This window comes from Spinacia oleracea, chromosome 1 (assembly GCF_020520425.1).
Source record: "Spinacia oleracea cultivar Varoflay chromosome 1, BTI_SOV_V1, whole genome shotgun sequence".
Lineage (NCBI taxonomy): Eukaryota > Viridiplantae > Streptophyta > Magnoliopsida > Caryophyllales > Amaranthaceae > Spinacia > Spinacia oleracea.
Window position 1 is genome coordinate 111965516 of NC_079487.1, and position 21147 is coordinate 111986662.

The 21147-nt window shown below is 35.4% G+C and overlaps 2 protein-coding genes and 1 long non-coding RNA gene across 3 annotated transcripts; 2 read left to right on the forward strand and 1 right to left on the reverse strand.

Annotated features, from left to right (window-relative positions):
* Nucleotides 1–1116: 1116 nt before the first annotated feature.
* On the forward strand, nucleotides 1117–5510 carry LOC130470248 (uncharacterized). Its single transcript, XR_008930212.1, has 5 exons — nucleotides 1117–1360; nucleotides 3056–3210; nucleotides 4468–4626; nucleotides 4722–4770; nucleotides 5244–5510. It is a non-coding gene; the product is annotated as an uncharacterized lncRNA (long non-coding RNA).
* A 3315-nt stretch (nucleotides 5511–8825) lies between these two features.
* LOC110806196 (uncharacterized) lies at nucleotides 8826–16478 on the forward strand. Its single transcript, XM_022011830.2, has 3 exons — nucleotides 8826–9001; nucleotides 15423–16057; nucleotides 16150–16478. The coding sequence occupies exons 2-3, from the start codon at nucleotides 15479–15481 to the stop codon at nucleotides 16246–16248; spliced, it is 678 nt and encodes a 225-aa protein (XP_021867522.1). The 5' UTR covers nucleotides 8826–9001; nucleotides 15423–15478; the 3' UTR covers nucleotides 16249–16478.
* LOC110806201 (uncharacterized) lies at nucleotides 12488–15410 on the reverse strand. Its single transcript, XM_056839924.1, has 2 exons — nucleotides 13137–15410; nucleotides 12488–12807 (listed from the first exon to the last, which is right to left on the reverse strand). Exon 1 carries the CDS (start codon nucleotides 14312–14314, stop codon nucleotides 13433–13435), a length of 882 nt encoding a protein of 293 aa, XP_056695902.1. The 5' UTR covers nucleotides 14315–15410; the 3' UTR covers nucleotides 12488–12807; nucleotides 13137–13432.
* Nucleotides 16479–21147: the final 4669 nt, after the last annotated feature.

Here is a 21147-nt window from a genome sequence, read left to right on the forward strand (position 1 = left end):
TCACATATTATTAAGTTATTAACTAATTAAATAAATAATATTAGAGTCTTGCCAAGATTAACTACTTAATATGATAAAGATAGATTCCACAAACTTCTTCCACCTTTTTGTATACATATACATAAAATCTCAACCCTCACATTAAAAATCTCAACCCTCATCTTCATTATACGTGCTTCATTGTTAATCTCAACCCTCACCAAATTAGAATTTTGTATGTTGGGCTTCATTGTTAATCTCAACCCTCACCAAATTAGAATTTTGTACGAGCATAAATCATAATTGTTTATATATGTTAGGCTTCATTGTTTATGTTCTATGGAAAATAATTTTGTATGTGCTTCATTGTTTATGTTCCATCGCAAGAATTTTGTACAAGCATAATTGTTTTTGTTCCATCGATTTATGTGTGTTCATTTAATACTACTTCGTATACCTACTGGATATTGATATATTTGTATTTTAACTTACGTATATTAATTCTTTTACTGTGATGATGGAGTATTACACATATAAGTTGCACACAAGAAAAAAAAAGCACAAACTTTAATTCATCAGCGATTTTTATGCATTGATCAACCCATCTTTTCCCTAATTAGTAATTGTGTATTCATAACCGTGCCATGTAATTATCTTGCAGGAACAAACACTTGGGACAGATTTGAGTTGCGTGCCCACAAGAGAGTCATCGACCTCTTCAGCTCCCCTGATGTGGTGAAGCAGATCACTTCAATCACCATTGAACCTGGTGTTGAGGTTACAATTGCAGACTCTTAGATGTCCTGCCAAGTTATGTTTTAGGGCTTTTGTAGTTGTCCCTATATATAGTGGTGCTCCTACTTACTCGGAATTTTGGAGATAACTGAAATTGTTTGTTGGAAGAGATATTTTTATTTAGTTATTAATGTTATCATGTTTTCATTGAACATGTGTTATTTCTCCATGTTTTATTAATAGAACTCTCCAGTTTGAGTATGGAAATTTATAAAAAAAACCATTTGTATACGATATAATAACACAAATATGTACGAAAATTGATAAACCCGTGCATCGCACGGGCTTCAATACTAGTAAAATAAAATAAGGAATAGGTGTATTAAAAAAAATTCAGTACAACTTTTTTTTATTTTTTGTTCCTCCCCACTGCTTTTCACGATTTTGTTCACCCAAAAGTCCAAAACCCTTAGAGGCCTCTGCGTTCTTTTTCTCTTTCGCCCTCCTCGTCGTCTTTTATCTTCCATCACCGTTCCTTGAAGCAACAAGCGATTGTAGATTGACGTTTCGGAATTGGCTATTGCTGCTCTAGATTGAAGATATCAAAAGTGGCGAAATCCAGTTCTGAATGGGAGAGAAGAACCACGTTAGTTTGTATCTCTTCAAATTTGGGCTTAAATTTCACAATTGTTCTGTTTAAGTTTTAAACCGATTATAATGGATTTTTTTTAATGTTGTTTTGATTTCTGAATTAGGGTTCTTAATTATGGAATTCGGTCAATTGGATTGGGGAATTTGGTTGATTGGGGAATTTGGTTGATTTATTCATGCGTGTATTTGTTGATTCCAATGGGTTATTTCGGCTTATTTATTAAACATTCAATTATTCTGCCGCAGCTTTCTTTCTTTTGTTGTCTGGATCAGTTGGTTGTTTGGTGATGATGTTGAGTTTTAATTCACTGCTCAGTTCTATGCTATTGCTATACTGTTGTTGGTTTTTTTTCTCGTTTTGTTTCTTGTTTCTATACTGCTGCTATGTGCTATTCTGCTGCCCTGTTCTATACTACTGCTGTTCTGTTCTATGTTGTTGCACTACTGCTACTCGTTTTCAACTTCATAATATATAAGGAAAAATATGGTAACGGGTTTAGTAAATTTGACCCATGTAAAGAGCATGTTTGAGAGGGAATGTGATGTTGGATATATATAAATTTGTATTGAGCTTTTAACTGTTCACTTGGGAGAGAATCAAGCCTCTTGAAAGCTTGAACGCCGGTTACATTTTTTGTATATTCCAGCTTATTAATCAAAATCACCCATCTTCGTCTTTGTAATTTTCTTATTTGATGTCTACAATATGTTAACTCATAGTAGTAACCTCCATTTACTCTGCTGCTTCATAACATTTTATTATCAGTTCAGTTTATTATCTGTTACTCTAGTTTATTGTCAGTTTATTACTAGTTGCACCATTCTTTTCTTTCCCTTTTTTGGGGAGCGGGGGTGACAGAGGGTTAGCTGCAATGAGCCGGGGATGTGGGGGCTAGGCTGGATGAGATGGAAAGCGCACATGAGGCTGGCGCTGTCCAAACTAAGTTATTCAAATGCCTTTTATGGCTTACAAAGGGAAGCAGCCCTCTAAGAGATAAATAGTTAGTTTCCTAGTAACAAGGGAATAATTATATAGAGTAACAACTTAAAAAATAAGTAAGATAATAATGCTAACAAATATTAGGGTGTGGGTATTAACAAAGTGTAGAACTTATAAACATGACCGAACAAAGAATGTTTTTGATCATGGTTGTTTGACGGATGTTTTTCTATTAGTAGACCATTTTGTGATTGTATACGTATAATATATTGTTGTATAAATGTGATGTGAAAAAACTAAAGAGTAAGAGGGGGAGAAAGAATGTGTAGGTATCACTTTATCTTTGACATTTATAATACGATGTCCACTTTGATAGAAGGATTTCATTTTATTGGACAAGTACAAGAAAATTCAGAAAATATATAAGGTTTGAATCATTAACTCGCATATAGCATGACAAAGTTAAAGTAAAAAACCATTAGTTTTACATAAGTAGTTCACACATTATATCTTCCTAAGCTAAAACTACAATTGCTTCTTTTTTTTTGGTTGGACTGGTAGAGCTTCGTGGAGTTAGTTTTCTGTGTGAGTCCAGCTAAAGTTTGGTGGCTAATTTTTTCTTATAAAGCTAAGATTTTTACTTGTGATTATCTAAAAGTCCTGGTTTCATGGCTCATTTCTGTTATGTTTCAATATCTTCTTATATGAACTGAATGCGATGCAATACTCATAGGGTTAATTGCAACTCAGGATTCAAGAGATAAAACAATGATTCAAGAGAGCCTTTTCTGCTCCAGGGACTGAGAAACTTTGCTACCAGATAAGCTTGATTATCTGCAGAACACTCACATGATTAATGGGAGCAGTGACATATATTCCCCTTGAGTCCCTTCAATATTTAGAATGTAGGTTTGAATAAAATTCCTTCCAGATCAATAAAGTTGCCTTGTATAACAGGAATATTGGGTCTGAATTTGTAATGGAATGATTAGCATTTCATGTTGTTCCTAATATCTTTTCACTGGAAGTTAGGCTAGTAGTACCTTCTCCCATTGGGTTTAGACTGATAATGTATGAGTTCTCCCTTCTTTTTTCTTTTGGTTTCTTTTTCATAAAATAAAGGGTCTGATAATTGTTATCACTAAGTGATGCAGGTCAGGAAATTAAATTTTCTTTACGGGTTTTGTTGGTTTGCTTTTCCTCTTGTGTCTATGTTTTGTTGGTCTTGTGGCATGGTTGGTCGCTTGTTTGCTGGTTTTGTTGGTCTTGTGGCATGGCTGGTCGCTTGTTTGCTGGTTTTGTTGGAGTAAGTGTTTTTCTCGGGATGTCTGTTGGTACTGATTTATTGAAGAAGGAATAAATTAGGTGCCCTAGTCAGTTTATAGCTAGCTATTTCAGGAATTGTGCAATAATTAGTCTAAGAGGACTTCACCGAATTGCTTCATTTAGGAAGGACCTGGTACCAGGTTGAAAGCAGTTTCTCTTGGTGATATAGTTATAGCTTACGTGAATCAGGTTCATTGGTTTCTAAGTGAAGCTTCAAACAAGGATTATATTTGACATATTACACTTTCTGATATGAAATAATTATGCTTGCTTGTGTTTTAGGTTGAGATATTTGGCATTATTTGTGTTTAGTTTTGTTCCCCACTATCTCGAGATCGCGATCTTAGCACTTATATTAGGTTTGTGGCAAGTCAGGTTAGGAATTCCCAACTCCCTGACAGCTCTCGATTCATTGAGTTGCCCAATCTTTCAATTAGAAACACAAGCTCTCATGGACTGGTCCATTACCAAAATAATCCTTGTTCGTTTTTTTTATGAAACCTTGCTGGATTTATTCTACGTTGTAGGCCCTATGGGTGCATTTGACAGCAATGCATAGACATTATGTTGCATACTGAATGTCTAAATTGTATCCACTTCAATTTTTTTTACTATAAATATAATGGTTGTCAAATGTCAACTGATATACATTCATGCTAATAATGCACATTGTTGACATTATTACTTAGAATCAACCTCCCTATGTCCTTAGTTTGTGTTTCACATTAGTGTGATACCTTTGAACATCTTTTCTTGTTATAAGCTGTAACCAAATACTAGAATAAGCTGTTGTAGACACATTGCTAATGTAGGATTGGCTATCTTTGAAAATGAAGGGAACGAAGCGCTAGGAAGTTGAAACAGGGAATGTTTTTATCATCCTCTACCTTTCTTTGATGATTTTGTAGCACCAAATCTTTTAGATTTGATGATTTGTTTTCTCCACCATGACTTAGGCAAGAGCCGTATTAGAAGCACCAGAGTTTTGATACCGGGTGAGCAGCTCTTCTCCATTTTAATTCTATCTCTCTTCATCCACCCCTGCTCTATTTCAAAGAGGAAAATAACCATACCTGTCTAATGCGCTTAGGATCCACATGGCATAACGCGCAAGCTAGGGAAACAAAATGGGGGAAGAGGTTTGAACTTTGAACCCTTGGCTTTGTGTTTGCAATTACCAACTTTACCATAATGCCAAATCATTTTATAAAATAAACTTATACTACGTATACACCTAAATTTCAAAATTTTAGCTGTGGCAAATGGCAGTAGTAAAAAAAATTAACAACAATTTTTTTTGTCAAAAGATAGTTAGATGTCCTCAAGGCTTCATAATAATACCCAATCAGCAACAACAACTGCATTATAATCAACATTCATAACTTTTCTGCTTTGCTGTTCAGTTCAGTTCTGATCTTCTTTGCTGTTCAGTTCAGTTATATCAGTTGCTGGTTCAGTTCCATTTTGATCTGCTTTGCTCGTTTGTGTTTCTTTCAGTGCAACTTTGTGTGGTTTTCAGCTGTTGTTTTGCAGAATTGATCAGATTATTTCATTTTAATTAAATGCAATAATTTTTTTATTATATATATTGACTATTATTTTCTGTTTACAGGATGGTAGATAGAAGGAGAATGGTAGATAAAAGGATGGCATGAAGGGCATAGATTGAAGTTCTTTCGGACTGATTTGGACAATTAAATTAAATACTAGATAGATTTTAGATTGCTTAAACTATTAGTTCTTTTTGGAGATTCATTAGTTTTCTTAATTGATGTTTTTATATTATAACAATGGTTTTTGTTATTAGAATGATTGTTATGGATATTTTATTTTAATAATAAGTTAAAGTTAATTCGAAAAAAATGTTTTCTATTTGTATTGGTTAGATTATTTGGTATAATATTTTCATTTTAATGAGCTATTAAATAAACACGTATGAAACAGTTGCTATAAGCTTACATTAAAGTGGCGCAATTGTTGTATCAAGAAACGTTGTTATAGAATCACATAAAAATGCCGCAATAGTGTGGCAAGAAACATTGCTATAGGCTCATGTAAAAGTGTCGCAATAGTTGTATCAAGAAACGTTGTTATAGACTCATGTAAAAGCGTCGCAATATCGGTATCAAGAAATGTTGCAATAGACTACAAAATTGTTGCAATATTAGAGCAATAAACGTTGCCATAGACTGTTGGTAGTGCTGCTTTAGATAATAAAAGTGTTAGCCTAGACACTAAAACTGTTGTTTAAAATCCTAAATAATTGTTACTAAAACTTAATAATTGTTGCTTTAGATATAATAAAACTGTTGGCAAAAGTTAAAAGTCGTTGCCTAAGAAAAGCGTTGCTAATAATTATGGCAGCTGTTTTATAATGTTGTTGCCTAAGGCATAATAACTGTTGCCACAGAGTTATAGCAGCGTCACCTATTGGCAACGCCATATAAACTGTTGTTGTAGGTCTATAGCAACATTTAATGGATCTTTGCCAACACTTTTAGGCCGTTGCTATAATCCTATTTTGTAGTAGTGGATGGATTTCACGGTGCAAAGACGTGTAGAAAGAAATCCGTCAAGAAGATTGATCAGAAACTGCCCAACAAAATCGCATGGAACCTTCCCAAAATTGACTAAAGCCGATCCTTAACCAGCCACCAAACTGCCAATAAACTGACCCAAACGTTGCCGGAAGATAGCCACCTGAACCCCCTGAATTCAGCCGCTTGAACCCCCTGAATTCAACCTGAAAACCGCACCTTTATTCCCCTGAAACTGAACCAGATAGCCACCTGAAAATAGCCCCTATACTGCGCCAAAACCGCACCAAAACCGCACTAGAATCGCAACAAAACTGCATCTGAACCGCACCAGAACTGCACCACAAACTGCACCAATACTGCATCTGAACCGCACCAGAACTGCACCAATAACTGCACCAAGAAGTCGCCTGAAACAAAATCGAACAGTCCACCTGAAGCAGACCCAAATACCCCTTGAAACCCGCCTGAGAGTCCCCTGAAAACCGCTACAAAACACAACAAAAATGCACCGCAAACACCACAAACCGCACCAATACGCCCGATAAAAAGGACCCTTAATTCGCCTGAACCCTGCGCCTGCACCGTGACCTATTCGCCGGAGGAAGAACATAGATTCGTCGAAGCCGCAATGGGAGCCACCGGATCACGCAAAAACCACCCGCAAAAACAACCGTGGAATGCTGAACGAAGACCGAAAAAAACCCCAACCGTGAAGAACACAGGCGTTTTAGAATTATTATTAAAATTAAAAGGGTAAAATTGTATTTTCCTACATTAATTACGGGCGTTTTTAGAAAACACGGGCGTCGAATAACGATACACTAAATAATTCCTTAAAAAAACTAATAAAAATAATACAATAAAAGGTTTGGGTTGCGCTTTGCACTTATAAAATGATAAAACATTTTCTGACTCTGACTTCCTTGCTCCCTTGGTAAAGACAAAGAACGATAAGCAGAGGGCTAGGCCTAATGTAGTCATGTGTCTGTGTAGATTTTTGCTTTTTTTTTAAACAGTCAGTACGATTTTCAACGCATTGGGGGCCCTTCTCAAGCCGAGGCCCTGTGCCGTGTCCCACTTTGGGCCGGTATAGGGACGTGCCTGCTTGAGGGGATGTTAAGATAGAATACTAGTGCAACTAGTCTATTACTATATACTAAAACAGACACCAGGAATGACACATGTCACTTCCTGGTGAAAAAATTTCCCGCCAAAACATTTTTCCCTTTTTATTCAATTACTTTTTCTAAAATTTTTTGTTGGAAAAGATTCAGCTAGTATATGAGCGATTTCCTTCAATATTGCATAAAGATCCAATAATTTCCAAAATAAGTTATTTTCTAACTTAATTCCCACCACACCGTCCACGTCAGCAAGGGAGAAAGAAAAGTATTTTTTTTTCGGTTCAATATTGAACCGCCATCTGAGATGACGGTTTTGTTTTAAAGCAAACCGCTATCTCAGATGGCGGTTCAATAGTGCAAACCGCTATCTGAGATAGCGGTTTGCTTTAATGGTATAAACTAGCGGTTTGCTTTAATGGTATAAACCGCTATCTGAGATAGCGGTTTCATATAGCGGTTTGCTTTAATACAAAACCGTTCGGTTTTGTTATAAAACCACGTGGTTTTATAAGGGTTAACCGCTACCTGAAGTGGCGGTTCATTAAATACATAAGCCGCTATTTCAGATAGCGGTTTACCCCTTCAAACTGCTGTTTCCGATAGCGATTTATTGTAGATTTTATACAAAAATTTAGACCGGCTTTCTTGTTGACGTGGACGGTAGAGTGAGAATTGAAATAAGTGAAAAAGTAGCGTATTTTGGGAATTTACGAATCTTCAAGCATTATTGAAGAAAATAGTTCTCAGTATTTATTTAAATTTTATCATTCCCTATTTATTTTATTTTTAGTATAAATTTTCAGTTGTAATTTTATTTCTCTAAAAATAATATTTGTGAACTATATTCTAACTTTATTATATTCTGAAAATCTGTCAAGATCCTTTATATTCCGTATTACTTTCCTTTTGAAGAATTTTTTTGTTAGTCAAATATTTTATAAAAATGGTAAAAAAATAAATTTAAAATATTCGTGCGTACACGAGATCTAATCTAGTATTCTACTATTAGACGTTTCATATTCTGAATTTCTGATACATTAGAGTTAGACTAGGATAAGAGCATCTCCAATTGTTGTAGCTAGGGACTAGCTTGAAATTTATAAAAGTTTCAAGCTAATAGCTAGACCATTGGAGTGAAGATAATAAATTAGCTTGGCCAAGCAAATTAGCTTAAACAAGCTAATTTGCTTGACAACTAGCTCCCAAATTTTTCAAATAAATAATTGACAAGTGGAACAAGTAGGACCAATTTAAATAACAAGCTATTTGCTAGCCATTGGAGCATAAATTAGCTAGACAATAAAATAGCTTAAAATCTTATGTGGCATAACAAGCTAATTGTCAAACTAGCTTGCCATTAGAGATGCTCTAATGCCACTGAGAATATCCTATCATAACGATAGCAGTAACTTCCTAGTCCCTGTTAAAAAAAAAAAAAAAAAAAAAAAAAAAAAAAAAAAAAAAAAAAAAAAAAAAAAAAAAAAAAAAAACTTCCTAGTTTAAGTCGACTTACAAATTCCATTATATTGTACTGCCCTTCCTAGTTTAAGTCGACTTACAAATTCCATTATATTGTGCTGCTATATATATTCGTGATTGATCAATCATTAAAAGAAAACTTTGAACAATATTTGTCAGAAGTCATCTTCCTTCCACAGTAAATTACGCCACCCCGCGCCGCCGCCGCCGTTTGTTTCCATCGTCCGGTGAGTATCACACTTTTCTCTCTCCGACTCTCTCCTATATCTACTGCTAGTCTGCTACTAGGGTACCGTTTTCGTTGAATTATTTCAATTTTGTTTGGTAATGTTAGTATTACAGATTTACTGAACATATTTTAATGATAAAATTTCTGATTAATTAACAATGAGTTCAGTAATCCTGTTTCTCTGCATCGAAACCCTAGTATTATTCTTAATTTGGGTTTATCAAGCCAATTTTATCTTTTGATTTTTGTTGTATATAATTTAATTGGCTTAATTCTTAGTCACCAGTGATAGGTAGTTGGTAGAGTAATGTTAAGGCTTGAGAGCAATGCCCTTTCCTTAATTAGGTTCGTCGAGAGGGATTTAGGGAAGACGTTAATTACTTAATTAGGGGTTTAAGAACTGTGTTGGGTTGTTTGTAATTCCAAACTCAGAGAGTCGAGGTGAAGAATCTAAGAGAGTTTCAGAATGCTAGAGAGAAAATAGTTGAAGAAAACTTGAATTTACTGATTAAGTTTCTTGGCTTGGAAGAGAAGCCAACATTGCTTTATATACAAGCAAGCAACTAACCCTAACTAACTTGCAACAAACTCACTAACAAACTTTTGTAAAATGAAAAATATAAATATAAATATCATATATCCTATATCCTATACTCCCCCTTCAAGCTGGACTTTAGACACAAGTCCAAGCTTGGCAGATAGAAACTGATGTCGAGAAGAAGCAAGTGGTTTAGTTAACAAATCTGCAAGTTGTAGGGCACCAGAAACATGAGCAGTTTCAATAAAACCATCCTCTACTTGCTCACGAACATAATGCATATCCCTTTTTAAGTGTTTGGTCTTGTCATGAAACATGGGATTCTTGGCAAGATGTTCAGCAGAAGTATTATCACACAATAACTTAACAGGCAATGAAATGTGAACTTGAAGGTCTTCAAGTAATCCCTGAATCCAAACAAGCTCACTGGCAGTTGCAGACATGCTTCTGTACTCTGCCTCAGCTGAAGATTTACTCACACTACGCTGCTTTTTAGTCTTCCAAGAAACCAAATTGTTGCCAAGGAAGACATCATAAGAACTTAAAGATCTGCTGCTGTATTGACAGGCACTCCAGTCAGCATCACTATATGCACTTAACTCTGTATTAGAATCAGCTGTATACCATAAACCATTATCTATTGTACCCTTTAAGTACTTTAAGACATGAAGAGCAGCCTTGAGATGAGGAACTCTTGGAGAATGAACAAATTGACTGAGATGCTGCACACAGTAGGACAAATCAGGTCTTGTGATGCCTAGGTAAAGCAATCTACCAACAAGCCTTCTATATACATCAGGATCATCAAGCAAAACCCCATCAGCAATGGACAATTTTAGACCACATGAAAGAGGAGCTGGTGCAGGAGTACATTCTTCCATACCAGCATCAATTAGAATGTCCTGAATGTATTTTCTTTGAGAAAGAAAAATACCATTATCAGTTCTGTGGATTTCAATACCAAGGAAATAAGCAAGCAGACCAAGATCCTTGATTGTAAAAGCAGTGTCTAGAGCAACTTTCACTTCTTCAATTTGAGCCTTTGAAGTACCAGTAATCAATATATCATCCACATAAACCAAAATCACAAGAAATTCTGCATCATAAGTCCTTGTAAACAGAGAATAATCCTGCTTAGATTGCTGAAAGTTGAGAGAAATCAGAAATTTGTTCAATTCCTTGTTCCATTGCCTAGATGCTTGTCTCAAACCATATAAGGATCTCTTGAGTTTACAAACTTGTCCAGGCTGAGCTTTAAGATAACCAGGAGGTGGCTTCATGTAAACCTCCTCATCAATATAGCCATGTAAAAAGGCATTATTGACATCCAGCTGATATAGTGGCCAACCTCTTACAGCAGCAAGTGCAATGACAATTCTCACAGTAGCTAATTTAGCAACAGGGGAAAAAGTCTGAGTAAAATCCTTTCCTTCCACTTGCTGATAACCAATTGCCACTAATCTAGCTTTATGCCTATCTATAGTGTAATCAGGATTGAGTTTGATTCTGTAAACCCACTTAGAGCCAATTGCTTTCTTATCTTTGGGTAACTGAGTAAGTTCCCAAGTATCATTACTCTCCAAGGCTTGGATTTCTTTATCCATAGCAGTTAACCAGTTAGCATCATGTTTAGCTTGATTGTAGTGCTTGGGATCATTGGGAGACTGAAACACAGTAAAAGCTAATGATTCCCAAGTGTCAAAGCTATTGAGTGCCAAATCAGTTAACCAAAGATCATCACAATCATTGTCAAGAGAGCAGTCTTTTACAGCAAAAGAAACAGATTCAGAAGAAGAAGTGTCATGTCTGTGTGGAATATATGCTCCAACAAAGTCTTTGAGAGCAGTTGAAGGTTTAATTGTTCTGGAACTTTGTCTGGTAACAAGAGTTGGAACAATAGGTTGTATGATATTAGGAGACTGATTAAGTTGAGTATTAGGAGAAGTAATGTGAATTTCAGGTTCAGTATTGTGTGTTGAACCAGAACTATGAGAAGAAGAAGAAGAATTGGGAGCAAAATGTAAAGAATTTTGAGATGAATGTGGTGGAGAAGTGTTTAAGGATAAAAGTGGAGATTCAGTGTGAATATGATTCTGTATATCAGAAGAAAGATGTGCAGAATGAGAATTGGCTTCAGAACCAAAATGAACTGTTTGAACAGTTTTCAAAATATCAGGATTATGTGTAGGTTGAGATTTGTATGGAAATACATCCTCAAAGAAGATGACATCTCTAGAAACAAAGACAGTGTGTGTATCCATATCATAAAGCTTGAAAGCCCTATAACCAGCAGGATAGCCTAGGAAAATACACTTCCTAGTTCTAGAATCAAACTTATCTTTTTTGACTTGAGTGTTGTGAGCAAAACATAAACAGCCAAAGACCCTTAGTGTGTCATATACAGGAACACTCTGAAACATAACCTCAAATGGAGTTTTCCAATTCAACACCTTAACTGGAATTTTGTTTATCAAATGTGTGGCTGTAAGTACACATTCTCCCCAAAACTTCTTAGGCAATCCAGCATAAAATCTTAAGGCTCTAGCTATTTCAAGAAGACTTCTGTGTTTCCTCTCAACCCTACCATTTTGTTGAGGAACATAAGGAACACTTTTTTCATGTATGATACCTTTACTAGCAAACAAAACTCTGCAAGAATCATTCACTACTTCAGTTCCATTGTCAGACCTTATTCTTTTTATTCTTTTGTGATATTGAGTGTCAACCATAGAGATAAAATCTGCCACCACCTTTTCTACTTGCATCTTGTTGTGAAGCAAAAAGGTCCATGTAACTCTACTATGATCATCCAACACAGTCAAGAAATAAGCTGAACCATCTAAATTTCTAACCCTATATGACCCCCATAAATCCAGATGAATCAGTTCAAAACATTCAGATGCTCTACTGTCACTCTTTTTGAATGGAAATCTATGATGCTTTGAATGAAAACAAACATCACAATTATATTCAGTAAATCCTTTACAATATGCTTCATCAACATACTTCATTTTTGACAGAGAAGGATGTCCTAATCTGGCATGTAAAAGATCTAATTTATTCCTGTTATCCATTTTAGACTGAAACATACTAGTAGCAGTCTTATTTGGCAAAACACCAGTATTTACATGAGTATTACCATCCTGTACTACAGTAGCAGCTGTGTTTCCACTACACTTAAGATCTTGAAGATCTGTGTGTTTAGCAAAGTAGTAAAGACCTTGAGTCTTGTTTCCAGCACCAAGCATAGCTGAACTAGAAGGGTCCTGGAAAGAATACCCATCACCAGTAAATATAACATGAATGCCAGTTTGTTCAATCAACCTACCAACAGACATCAGATTGTGTTTGAAACCTTTGACCAATAACACATTTGACAAAACCAGTTTATCACTAAGAACAACATCACCAACTGTGTCAACATTCAATTGTGTTCCATCAGGCAAGCCAACTTTAATTGTCTTTTGAAGTGGTCTCTTGTTTATCAAAATACTCTCATCATATGTCATATGATCACAAGCTCCAGAGTCCACAATCCATAATCCACAATTAAGCATTTTATTCACAGTGCAGTTAAAAGAGTGAGAAATGATACCTGCATAGTTTGCATAAGAACCAGAAACTCCAGAAGTATCACCATACTGAACTTGCTTGCCTTTCATTGCTTTCAAAACCTCTTGGCAAATTGCATTGATCATTTCATTGTTCACAGAACCAGCAGAACCATTCAACTGATCATCAAGAGGATTATCTCCAACATCAGCAGCTGAGTTTACATTAGCAACAAGTCTGCTTCCATTTGCTTGATACTGTGACCCTTTTGAGGCCTTAATTGTGTTGTACCAATCAGGATAGCCTATGAGCTTGAAACATTGATCCACAGTATGCCCCTTACCTTTGCAATGTGTGCATATCTTGTGCATTTTTTTCTTTCTTTATCTCTTTCCAGTCTTTCTCTACACCAGCAAACCTCTGAGATTGATCACCTTTGTATGATTGAGCAGCCATAGCACTGCTACTCATAGCACTAGCCTCAACAGCTGCACCACTGACTTCTTTCTGCTTCTCTATTTGTTGAGTGATAGCAAAAACTCTGTTTATACTTGGTAAAGGATCCATGGATAGCACATTTGTCACAGTTCCTTCAAATCCTCCATTTAACCCTAACAAAAACTTCATCATTCTATCTTCTTCTTCAAACTCAGCTATTTTCTTCAAGATTTGGCAACTACAGCTGTTCAAAGCACCACAAATACAAGTAGGAAATGCCCTCAAACTCTGCATTTCTTCCCACAGTTTCTTCAACTTACCATAATAGGTAACAATAGTCATATTATCTTGTTTTAAACTATCAATTTCCTTCTTCAGTTGATAGATCAAAGGTCCATTGGACTGTCCAAACCTCTCATTTAATTCCTTCCATAATTCTCCAGCATTATCAATGTATCCAAAATCATCTGCTAACTCATTGTTCATAGAGCTTAAAATCCAACTCACTACCATGAAATCAGCACGTTTCCACTTACAATAATCTCTGTGATTCACAGCAGGTTTGATAATTCCTCCATTCACAAAACCTTCTTTGTTTTTAGCTATCAATGCTCTCATAACATTCCTTTTCCATCGCAAGAAATTCGAACCATTGAAAACAGCAGAAACTAAAGAAGAAGTTGGACTGTCTGAATTAGCTATGAAATAAGGATCAAGATTACCTCCATTTTCACCATTGTTTTGATAAGAATCTTGATGAGTTTCAAAGCTATCAGTCGCCATTATATCAACAATCAATCAAATACAATCACAATCGCAGATTTGAAATCGCAAAATTGTGCAAGAAACTTCGCAATTGCAAGAAGTTTCGCAGCAATCCAAGCAATTCGTGCAGTATTGATTCACTAAATCGAAAACCTAAATCTCGAAAATGAGATCCAGCTCTGATACCATGAAGAATCTAAGAGAGTTTCAGAATGCTAGAGAGAAAATAGTTGAAGAAAACTTGAATTTACTGATTAAGTTTCTTGGCTTGGAAGAGAAGCCAACATTGCTTTATATACAAGCAAGCAACTAACCCTAACTAACTTGCAACAAACTCACTAACAAACTTTTGTAAAATGAAAAAGATAAATATAAATATCATATATCCTATACGAGGAATTGGAAAATGGTAAATTTGATGGTGTGAGAAGAGAATTAGCGAAAGGGTGTTTGGGTTAGAAGCGCAAGCGGAAGCAAATAAAGAGATTGAGAAATAGAAAAAAGATAGACAAGATAAAGAAAAAGAGGTACACATAAACAACCCACAAACGACGAACACGAATACAACCCCGAAGGGTACAAGATTATGGTATGACTCTCATGAGAGTACAACCCGAAGGGTACAAGAATATGGTATGACTCTCGAAGTTATATTATGGAGTATGGTGATGGGTTGTGTATTTATTTGATATTGTGTGTTGGTGATACAAGGGGAGTATAAGTAGTATTTATACTACAAGAGATAGCCTTGGCCTTGGAGCCCAAGTATTACAAACTTGGAGGCCAAGGGTCTTCAAGCCTTGGAGATCAAGTATTACATACTTGGAGGCCAAGGGTCTTCAAGCCTTGGAGACTATGTAAATAATTAAATATTACTTGTAGTAATTAAAATTTGTGACATATATCCAACAAAGGGTTTTAAATCTTTCTGCCAACTTATCTTAGGCTGATTTTCTACTGTTTTCTGTTTTCATTGGCTCAGTTAATAATTTTGTTTGACACACTCGCCTTTAGTTGTAGTATAAAAAACATTGATTTTACATGTGAATTGGTGATGCTATAACCTCAATTACAGCTTTCATGCCGTTGTGCGAGTTTGTAATCTTCTTTTGATTGCTTTTTGTAGAAAATATCTGTCAAAGTTCATTCCCAGTTTCAGAAAATAAGTGTAGTGATTCGAGTATGGCGCAAAAAGTGGCTGTATTGAAATTAAAGATGATGGTGGATGTAAAAGCAAAGAAGGTCGTTTTTGCAGAAAGTGGGAAAGAATTTGTAGATTTTCTCTTTGATATAATGAATCTTCCGCTTGCAACTGTTGTGAAACTTCTGAATGCAAAAGACATGGTTGGTTGCCTTGGAGAACTCTACAAAAGTATCGAAACGTTGGACACAGGGTACTTTGAGGGCAATCAAAACAAAGATTCAGTACTTAAACCAAGTACTGCTGTTGTTGTTCCATTGTTGTCATTGAAAGAATTCCCAACTACCATAAAATATTCCAAGTGTAAGGTACCAGCACATAAATGTATAAGTGATTACCCAAGCGCTATTTGCCCGGTGTGTAGGTCAGAAATGTCTGAATCGAGCTTCACATACGTAACCCCAAAAACATCATCCTCCAACACATATGTCAAGGGTCCAGCAACATATATGGTGATGGATAATTTAGCTGTCAAACCCATGTCTATCGCTCTCATCAAGTCGCACGTTGAGGATTTCGATAAGTTGGAAGAAAAAGAAGTTCAAGTTGGTCTTCAGGAGGTATTAAACCTGATCTCTATATTTGTCTTTCAAATTTCACAGTAATTTTTAATTAACCCGGTGGTGGTGTTGGTGTTGGTGTCTTTTTCCAGGGATTAGCAATATTGAAGGCCTCCTTCGAGACGGACATGGTGCTGACTAATGTCTTTCTCGGAAAGAAGATAAAGGGCTGCAAGCCTTCGAGTTCCTAGCATTCTCTGATTATCAGTTAACTTGGACTGAAGTTGCATTTTGGTTTCCTAGTGCGTATCATCTTTTCTTGAGTATTTCTTTTTTGAGGGAGATGTAGTGTACTCTGTATGTTTTAATGTTGCCTATACCTGAATCAGTCTTTTAGGATTGTAGGGTGCTTTCGTAATGCAGTTCCAACACTATCAGCACTCTGTTATGAATGAGAAGTCTGTTATTTTCGTCTTTTGTATACTTTTGTTCAATCTGTGTTTGCCATTTTAGTGATTGCCGAGGGATAGTTTTTTTTTTAGGTATCTTTGTGTTCCATCAAATAGGAAATATTTCAAGGGATGGAGGGAGGGAGTATTTTTTTTAACTGCATTTTATCAGACAAACTTTCTCTTAAATTTACCCCTTCTCTATCAAAACTCGTGTTAGACTAGGTACAATTATGTCACTCTTTATTCGACTGCCCTTTTTTATTGGATTAATAACACAAAATTACAAACCTATGTTTTAAATAAATAAATTCCAACTCATATTCGACCCCATCAAATTTTGTTAAGGGTGTACAATTGTACATGAGTATCCTTAATTCTATGAATTATGAATCTAATTAATCAACCTAAGTTGGAGTTGGTGGGGAACTTACCTTGTGATTTGGAGGTAATATGGTCGAGTCCCGTCAATTGCGAAATGCTTGGAAGTAGCTAGCTCAAGAGAAAACCTATATAATTGGGCTGACTAGCATGTGATAGGTGTCGTTTCAATAGGATTCCTTTTTATCTAGTAAATTTTTTTGTCTATGAATCGAACTTTTAAAGTGTTCCACCGTACACATTTATACGTTGCCAACTCATATTGGACCCTATCAAATAGCCTTGGTAGCAACTAGAGCTATCAAAACGTTACTCGAGGTGGGTCATTTTGGGTCATGATTTGGTCGGGTCGTTATTCTATTCGAGTTTGGGGCAGGTTCGTTTGGGTCGTGTTTGGTTGTTATCTCATTTCAGGTTCCATCAGGTTCCAATAATGGTTAAAGTAAATTTCAGCCATTTGGTTTATAAGATCCTTTCAACAGTAATTTAAGCTTATGGAAAACCAACCTACAATGTTTCCATGGCCAATTCGTAAAGAAGTACCTTATAAAATCGTGTTTCTGCGAGAAACTACCACTACAAGAAATTGTACTATTAACGACGGGAAATCCCGTCGCGAAAGGCCAATAATCATTCATTAACGACGGGATTTCCTAACGCGAACCCGTCATAAAAGGGGGCCGTCATTAATAGAAATCCCGTCGTAAATCCGTCGTAAACCCGTCGTAAAAGACATTTGCGACGGTTATTCCCGTCATTGTTTGGTTGTTAGCCCCGTCGCAAAAGGCTTTTGCGACGGGATTTTTGACCCGTCGTAATTAGGTTGTCGTTAAAGATACAAATTCTTGTAGTGTACCTTATAAAAAAAATACTGTAATTAATACCTAATAAAAAATTTATGTTGTAAATAATTACCTTATAAATTTTTTATCTTGTAACATACTACCTTTGTCCAAATTATGAGCCTTGACTCAAAATTTCGGGGATGAATTTACGATATGCACCTCACGGGCTCACGCGCCATTAAGTTACTCATTTAATGGGTGTTAACATGTCAGGTCAATAACAGGCGTCACCGGTTTACAATCGATTTTGAATTAGCATCAAGTCTGGTGTCAAATTGGGTTCAGATCATTTTCGAGTTGGGTCAGTTCGGTTATCGGCCATATTTATTTCGATCGGGTGTCGATTCAAGTTCATGTCAAAATCAGTCATTGATTTTATCGGGTTGGATATAACGGTCGATTAGGTTGGGTTCTCAAATCGGTTCAGTTTTTAACCGTAGTAGTTGCAACCGGTTATAAATTTTGGTCAAATTACTGCCAAAAATAAAAAGATAAACTCTGGTCAAATTTATTTTCCAAGCACCTACGTGCCTACACCTACGGCATGCAGAAAGTGAAATACTCCTATACTGGTTTGTCAACACAGCTTCACAACCCTTAATAATTTGTGGAGTTTAGCAACTTGATGAAGAAATCCAAAGTCATTCGACCTCCCCGTGAGGACAAGTCATTTCAGTATCCTTCTAGCAATGATGTCAAATGGCAATGTCCAGTAAGCATCTTTGAAATCACTTGACATTGCATGCAATAATTAAAGAAATCTCACCTTAAGATTTCATGGAGTATTCCCATACGTTATTCTATAAATCTATATTTGGCACTTTTTCTATTTTTTTTTATAGGAAATATAAGAAATGTATTATTTTCATAGAACCACTCTCAAGTCTCAAGTTAATTCAAGTCTCTACTTTTGAATAATGATTTTATAATCTTACAATACCAGGAAACTAAATTGGTTAATATAACTTATATTACTTCTGCCAATTTTAGTAATTGTTCTATGGAGTACCGCTTTTAAGTGTTTACACTATTTGCACAACTTAATAATTTTTCTAACATATTCGGATTATATAAGTGATTATGATTAATAAGAGTTTATGACCCTTAATTATGGCCGTATAAGATATTTAGAAAAATAAATAAATAAAATGTTGATTAGGAAAAAAAATTCAACTGCTACACCAACATTGTAGCCATTGTAGTAGTTCTTTTAATATTAACCATTGATGTTTTACTATTTGATCATCGTCGTAGGTTACTTTGACTTAGTAGATATTTTTTAAACAAATAATAAACTAAAAACACTTTTTTTTTTTAAAAAAAAAAAGACCTAAAAGATGTCAGTTATTTTTTCCTTCTTCCCCGGTGATAGATTTGAAAGTAATAAATCTAATATCCAATCGCAGATTCGCAGTTGAAACCAATACTGATCATGTCATTCAAAGTTTAGCAGAAGAATCAATAACAACATATTAGACACCAAATTTGGCCTCCGTCCTTGAGGAGAAAAGATTTAAAGTAACAATTAACACCTTGAATATTTTAACTCGTTACCAATAAGAAAGAAAAAATAAATACACCCGAATATTCATTACTAACAATGGAAATGGTTTTACGATGATTAATTATGAAAGATATACGGAAGCCAACCATGGACGATGGTCCAACGACAAAAATTTGAGGTCCAAAAATGGATATTGGTATTCCTTCATCCCCTTACACCTCCACCACTTCTTGTCTTCTTGCCATTTCTTCTGCCATGGTGTTGCACTGTTGCAGGATAATAACTAGTTCATTATTTATAAAAAAAAAAAAAATTGAGTGGAAATATATACCGAAAATATATATAAATAAAATAAAAATCTAAGTCAATATAATAATGGTTAAGATTAAGGCTCTGTTTGGTAATACTGACTGAAATCAAGCTGAAACTGATAAGTTACCTGAAATTAAAAAGATAGTGACTGAAACTGATAAGGTGCTGAGAAGCTCCTAGTCCAACCAGACAATCTAGCATGTGTTCCAGCAATCAAGAGCAACGAAGCCAATCTAGGGGAATGTTCCCACCTCATCAACTACTGTCGAAACCTGATCAATGATAGCAGTTGGATTGTGAAAGTAATCCATGTATACCGAGAGGGTAACCACGCGGCGGATTGGTTAGCCAATCAAAGAGTCGCTCAATCTAAACCGGTGACCATTTTGGTACAAGCACCAGGGGAGTTGGCCAGAATTTTGGAGGAGGACATCATGGGAGTAACAACCCCACGGTTTATCCCGCCCTAAGTAGAATGCTTTTGTCTTTCAGGTCGTATTCGTGTCGAATATAAATGGATTGGTAAAGCTCAATACGAACCCGACCCGTTTAAAAATGTATCGTATCATATTGACCCATTTAACTAATCGTGTTGGAGACTCTTGACACTAACCCCTTTTTTCGTGTCTGGTTCGTGTCGTGTTTGTTTAATAAAGTTGATTATGTTATTTAAGTTTATCACCAAATACATTGAATTATTGATTTTTTTTCTTAGGCGGTTTAAGTCGTGTCAGTTTCGTGTTGAGAATTACAACAATAACCTGACCCATTTTAATTAAACTTGCCATGTCGTGTTGACCCATTTAGTTAAACTCGACCCATAAGCTCTATTTATCATTGCTTACATAGCATTATTGACCCTTGGTAAATACGTAGTAATTTATTAATGGGAGGCTTACTTCATTATTTATTAATTAATTAAGCATTATATAACTTTTTTTCAAAAAAAAACGTCTTGTAATTAATTAAGATAGCATTATATAACTTTTTTTATTATTTTAAAAATCATGTATGGTTTAAGGTGGGTTAAATAAGAGTTAGTTTGCCTAAAAATTGAAAATAGACCCTAATGGGTGAAAAAATAAAACATAGACCCCAAACGGTGAAAAAAGTGATAACTTAGACCCCTTTTGTTTCCTTATCTCTCCTAAAATGCGTCTCATTGGAACCTTAATTTATTTTAACTAGCTTTTGAGCCCGTTCATAGAACGGGCGGTTGTATAATGGTTGTTCAGCTGTCTTTTAAAGTTTTAATTAGTGATGACTTGTGATTTTTGGTAATATATGAATTAAATAGAGGTGTAATTTGAAGTAGGGTGGCAATGGATCGAAGGTGGATTGGGTGGAGATTCATCTGCCTCCATCCGTCAACTTTTCATCTATGATCCAACCCATCCGTCACTCCATTTGCCCTCCATCCACATCCGACTCATCCATCATGCATCCGCGGATGAATTGGGTTGGTCGGATGATTAACGATAGTAATTAAAAGTATCGTCAACTTTATTTATAATATCAATCAATATAAAGTAATATGTGTTTATATGGTGGACAATGAATTATAATTTTGACATCTACATAATAAAATAACCAAAAACTAATAATAAAAAATTATTATGTAATACATACATGATTCTATTAATAATTAAGTAATTGTAG